This window comes from Oncorhynchus kisutch, unplaced genomic scaffold (genome assembly GCF_002021735.2).
Source record: "Oncorhynchus kisutch isolate 150728-3 unplaced genomic scaffold, Okis_V2 Okis09a-Okis19a_hom, whole genome shotgun sequence".
Classification (NCBI taxonomy): domain Eukaryota; kingdom Metazoa; phylum Chordata; class Actinopteri; order Salmoniformes; family Salmonidae; genus Oncorhynchus; species Oncorhynchus kisutch.
In genome coordinates, this window is record NW_022261985.1 from 5,196,063 (window position 1) to 5,202,109 (window position 6,047).

The 6,047-nt window shown below is 40.3% G+C and overlaps 1 protein-coding gene across 1 annotated transcript; it reads right to left on the reverse strand.

Annotated features, from left to right (window-relative positions):
- Positions 1–316: 316 nt before the first annotated feature.
- On the reverse strand, positions 317–4,756 carry LOC109876476 (tetraspanin-8-like). The gene is made up of 9 exons (XM_031815633.1): positions 4,487–4,756; positions 3,642–3,707; positions 3,253–3,369; positions 2,884–2,958; positions 2,557–2,652; positions 2,144–2,242; positions 1,862–1,972; positions 1,603–1,686; positions 317–924 (listed from the first exon to the last, which is right to left on the reverse strand). Exons 1-9 carry the CDS (start codon positions 4,544–4,546, stop codon positions 796–798), a joined length of 837 nt encoding a protein of 278 aa, XP_031671493.1. The 5' UTR covers positions 4,547–4,756; the 3' UTR covers positions 317–795.
- Positions 4,757–6,047: the final 1,291 nt, after the last annotated feature.

Sequence of the window (6,047 nt, forward strand, 5' to 3'; positions counted from 1 at the left end):
GGGTGCAGGATCTGATAGGGCCAAGTAGTGGAATAGTGGGGAGGTTTTAATGGGTGCAGGATCTGATAGGGCCAAGTAGTGGAATAGTGGTGAGGTTTTAATGGGTGTATGCTCTGATAGGGCCAAGTAGTGGAATAGTGGTGAGGTTTTAATGGGTGTAGAATCTGATAGGGCCAAGTAGGGTGAAAAGAGGAAGAGAGAGGAGAATGAGAGGAGAGAGCAGGAGGAAAAGACAAAGGCAGAAAATGAAATAAGGATGGGGAGAGGACAAAGGTCATTGGAAGAAATGGTTGTCGAAAAAAGAAGGACCATAATGTTAAAAGATGCTTGTCCCTTTATTTAAGACACTGTAACCAACACTGAGGCACTACAATGGTTAAATGGTTGAACAGTAACACTTTGGACAACACAGTAGAGATGTCTAATGTCTAATAATGTCCTGAGTTGTCCTTTCATGTGTGTTATGAGTATGTACATAATATGAGTGCATTGCTAACCTGATCCCAGACCTATTTGTGGTCTTGCCAATGCCAACGGTCGTTCTGCCCCTGAACAAGGCAGTTTAACCCACTGTTTCCCGGTAGGCCGTCATTGTAAATAAGAATTTGTTCCTAACTGACTTGCCAAGCTAAATAAAGGCCATCGTGCCAGTCTGTCATTGCCAAGTCAACTCTTTGTCACCCATTGTCTTGTTTGGCTTGACACAAATGAGTGACAGGAGTTGTCATGGTGGCACAAACAGACTGACACTCAGACTAGTGCATTGAGTCTCCTTCATAAGAGGACTATTTCATTTCAGACACTCTCTGCTGTGTCACACAGCTCTCTGTATTGAGGTGGTTGAGAGGTGAAGATCACAGGTGGCACATCAACCTTTCTTCTCATCTGGCAGAGTATTGTGATGGCCAGGGCAACTCCAACATCCTGAGGACCAGACACACAGTAACGGTTCAGTCAGGATTGACGGAGCAGGTGACCAGATGCTGAGTGTAAGAGATAATGGTTCAATCTAATAGGCCTACACTCGAAAGGTATGGTGAAAATCACTATGGTACAGTGTTGGGGTGTGATAGAAAAATGACATATTTACCTGATTTGTTAATTATTAATAGTTTGCAATTAATGTTTAAACCTCTTCAATATAGGGGGCGCTATTTAAATTTTTGGATGAAAAACATTCCCGTTTTGAACAAGATATTTTGTCATGAAAATTGTTGCAATAATTAATCAATATTAAATAAAGATGATTGTTTGAAGAAATGACCAAGTCTGTCTCAGTACTGAATTTCCACGACAGGGGTCAAATAATCCATCCTTCAGTTAGCATCCTGACTTTCAGATGTTTTAATTGTTCTTGTTTACTTGTATGTACTGTGTACTGCAATTCAGCTTTTAGCTGCCACATCGGTAATAATTATAATAAACAAATATACTACTAAAGTTTTCAATTCAGGTAGTCAATTGAATTTCATTTCCTGAATTGAAAAATCCACTAAGGACTATTTTTGGGGAATTGAATTTCAATTGATTTGATTGAAAAAACTGAATGGACCCCAACCCTGAAGTGGTTAAATAGTACAGACATAGATATGAAATACATACCCATAATGCTGTCAGTGCTACTAATGTTCCTATCATCAGGCTGATTGCATAGCCCATGAAAGAGAGCAGGATGGGAAGACATGGCTGAAAATTACAAATTTAGAGTTTATCATTTTGTGAGGAAAAACAAGAGTATATGTGTCGGTATTAAATCAGAACAAATATCAGTTTATTGTATCAACGAGTACTGTAAGTCATCTTTGTTTATCAAACTAGAATTATGGCATTGTAATGGTGTAGTGGAATGACATGATTTTACCTCTTTAAATACCAGCATGTGTTCATCCATTAATCCCTTGTGGTCATCATCCTCAGACATATCACTGTTGGGATAGTGAATAACAAATCTTGTATTGTTACCACGAGCAACCTGAAATAGAATGTGACATGGGCTCATAAAGATATATCAATTGATCTTACCGAAAGACATAAGATTTATTTAACACAGACTGACACACTGGATCCTCCTCATTATACACACAACAACAACATCAACATCAACAACAGCATCAAGTTAACTTATTTAACACAGCAGACTCACACATTTAAAGTCTGTTGAGTCCTCATCAGAACAGAGACAGGAGATGGGGATGTCTGTGCCCCAGTCTTGGTAGCCTTGTACGAGCCCACAGCATTTGAACTGAAAGTGAAGGAAACAGAACAACAGACACTTTAAAAACACTTAATGATTTCCAGAACTACAAGGCCTTGAAGCCTCCTACTCCATGGAGACATCTCCAATGAAAGTGCTTTTAGTCCAGGACTAGGTTTACATCATCTGTGTCCGGAAAACACATTGCAGACACTTTGTATCCAAAACAACCCCATTTGTACAGTGTCTACCAGCCCCAAAGACTCACCCATGGAAAAACCTACCTAATTACAAAGGTGGAAGCACACACCCTGTCCTGGATTGGCCGAGACCCTAAGAAGTACTCAATGAAGGTGACTTACGTTAGCTTGAAAGTAGTACATCTGTTCTATATCGTTTTGTTTCGCTCCACTGAGAGGCATCATGGCTAGGTCTTCCTTTCTGCTTAACTCCTCCATCTTGAAATGAATGAGGTTTACATTGAATGTTATATCCACAGCTAAAACCTATACAGTAATCATCTACGACTTTGATAGGAACAGACTGAATTATCAAGAGTCAAATATATTCCACCATCATGCTTTATACTATAACATTTATGTTACATTTAACTCTAATATATTTTCACCGCAAACATTGGCTCAAGGTTGAATTCAAAAGGTAAGATAAATATAAGCTGTAGACTGTACCTCGTGTTTGGAATAATATGCTTTCACGCACTCCACAAACAGGTACAGGCTGGCCAGTGACATACCTACAGAAAACTTCACACATATTGGGGTTGTCAAGCAAAATCAATACATAAAGGTTCATTCAAATCAAAATCACTTCAAACCATATTACACTTTCTGGGAAACATGTTGGAATCAGGTCATGGGAAAATGGTTGATTGGTTTCAGTTGAGTTCTAAGGCATGCCATGACTTCGGTAGACACTAGCCTGGTCCCAGATCTGTTTGTGTTGTATAGCCAACCCCTATGGTCATTGTCCAAGACCACACCAACAGATCTGGGACCAGGGCAGCTACTACTTTAGGGTACAGCTCTTGGCAAGCTTACCAGAATCACAGCCCACTTCTTCTCCTTGCGAGCTCCATAGACCCCAAAGATTGAAAGGGCCAGGGTTGCTGCTTCTAGGACATACAGAACTGCTATCCCTGGCAGCATCTTGTCTATCTGTGAGTAGAAAGACAAGTCAAATTCATGAAATGGCAATTCTGGGTTTATAATCATAATATTACAATGATACTGCTGGATTCTAGCCTGGTCTCAGATCTGTTTATGCTGTATAGCCAACTCCTATGCTTGTTGTCATGCTAAACACTGTAGGAGTTGGAAAGACAGCACAAACAGATCTGGGACCAGGCTAGATGGACACCGAATTATTATAACTAAATGTGTATGACATAATAAGGAAATGCAATAGGAGCTATAAAAATAACAATTACTTCTTCTGATTGGTGGAAGTGCCCATGTCCAAATAATGTGATGGCCAGCAAGAGGGTGCTGATGATCTGAAGAGAATACAACACATGATACAATCATTACAATGTACAGGGTATTATACTGGGAATTCTACTGATAATGCACAGTAAAGGTTGATACAATCATTACAATGTACAGGGTATTATTCTGAGAACTCTACTCATGCTTCATCATGAGTCATGAGGGATGGAATTATTTACAGGGTTTGTGAGCAGAGGGTTAATGAGTTTACAATATTTCATATGTATCATTTATAAATAGCCTATAAATGATGACATGAATAGCTGAAATGTTAATTTAGTTGGCTGTTTACTAATCAAATATACTTACAAACCCTTTGTGGTATGCCGTGTGTCTGAGTTAATAAACATGACATAACTTTATAACATGCTGCAGCTTAAGTAGAATATGCTGAGACAATAAATAAATATGTTGAACACATGCCCAGCATTTATAGTGATAGGGCCTCTACTTCTTACAAGCCACACCTAAAACACGGATTCCAGTGAAAGTTTAAACATGACAGCTGATATCAAAGGGTAACTACGTAGGCTACAACATCTATTTTGTTTTAGTTCTTTGTTCAGTACTACACTAGATGAGAACAATCGGCCAATGTATTTTAATGTAAGCAGCATTTCTCATTGCTTGGGCACCCCACCGCGCGCATAACAACAACAACAAGCGCTGCAATAGGGATGGAAGTCATAGAACTAAACTTGTCTACACGGTCATAAAGTGGCCGATAAAAAAAAACGAATTCATCAACTCGAATGAAATAAGGCCAATAGACTGGAAGATCACTTACCCCTATCAAGACACACACACAAATGAACGCCCGTTTTACCCAGATATTAATTCTTCCCATTTTAATATTTGGTTATGATACAAACAACAGCTTAGATAAATTGTTCACGTCGGAGAGGGGCTAACTTAAATCTAGAAAATGGATCGTCTGATTTCTTTAACCGGTTTTTCTTCTCAGCGTGAGTTTGTTGACACTGCCTAACGACTCAAACTGAATTATTCCGCTGCTCTATGTTCGCTACATACTTCAGAGAATAAACTAAGGTCCAATGGGCGTGGCGTATCGTTTTGACCGAGCAAGGACTTTAATGTTGACATACTGCTGAATGGTGTTTGGTTACATGGGGGGGGACTAGCCCACATGAACGCAACCTCCCATGTTATGTTGGCCAGTGCACGATGGCTAGAGATCAGGCAGGCTAAAAGGAACTACATGGTCAATCTGCTGTCTGCGTTGGCCTTGCAGCATTTATGGTGATAGGGCCTCTACTTCTTACGCTTTGCGGAGCAGCGCAGAACTGTTAACGTTTTGATCCCAGCGCGACAGAAATGAAGCACCCCGCACTCTTGGCCTCACACGCCAGCAGTGAACATTGCAGGAAAACATAACGCTGTGCTGCATATCTCACCGCTTTCTTTCATGTGCTGTGGACGTCAAATAATCAACACTTCTTCATATTGATTCAATGGATTGTGGTCTTAAAGATCGGGTGAATTTTTTCAACTGGAATATGGTGTCAATATTATAAAAAATAAATATATATTAGTAAATACAAATTACAAGTGCTATAAACTATATCATGATTTTCCATGAAGAAACGTTCAGTTTCTGCAAAATGTTCACTGCAAGCGTTCGAGGCCAAGGCTTAATTTCGGTAGCGCATGAATCAACCCTCCGAGACTTGTCAAGGATCAAATCAAATCAAAGTGTATTTGTCACGTGCGTCGAGTACAACAGGTGAAATGCCTTACAGTGAAATGCTTACTTACCGGCTCTAACCAATAGTGCAAAAAAGGTACGTAATAGGTAAGTAAAGAAATAAAACAACAGTAAAAAGACAGGCTATACACAATAGTCTGGGTAGCCATTTGATTACCTGTTCAGGAGTCTTATGGCTTGGAGGTAAAAACGGTTGAGAAGCCTTTTTGTCCTAGACTTGGCACTCCTTCCTCTGACACCGCCTGGTGTAGAGGTCCTGGATGGCAGGCAGCTTAGCCCCAGTGATGCACTGGGCCGTGGGCCGTACGCACTACCCTCTGTAGTGCCTTGCGGTCAGAGGCCGAGCAATTGCCGTACCAGGCAGTGATGCAGCTCTCGATGTTGCAGCTGTAGAACCTTTTGAGGATCTCAGGACCCCTGCCAAATCTTTTTAGTTTCCTGAGGGGGAATAGGCTTTGTCGTGTCCTCTTCACGACTGTCTTGGTGTGTTTGGACCGTTCTAGTTTGTTGTTGATGTGGAACATTATCTTCACACAAGATCAGGAGATCAAGAAAACTGATTTGACGTGTATCAGATTGCATAGTAAATATCAAATGATCAGAACAGGAGTTAAGAAAAGCA

Bases quoted from the DNA above. Each gene is read 5' to 3' on its own strand.
- LOC109876476 (XM_031815633.1), bottom strand. From the start codon at position 4,546: ATGGGAAGAATTAATATCTGGGTAAAACGGGCGTTCATTTGTGTGTGT. The intron at 1,973-2,143 runs GTGAGTCTGCTG...ATTCTATTTCAG, and splicing joins ACTCAACAGACTTTAAATGT to GTTGCTCGTGGTAACAATAC. The intron at 925-1,602 runs GTATGTATTTCA...TCTGGTCCTCAG, and splicing joins TAGCACTGACAGCATTATGG to GATGTTGGAGTTGCCCTGGC.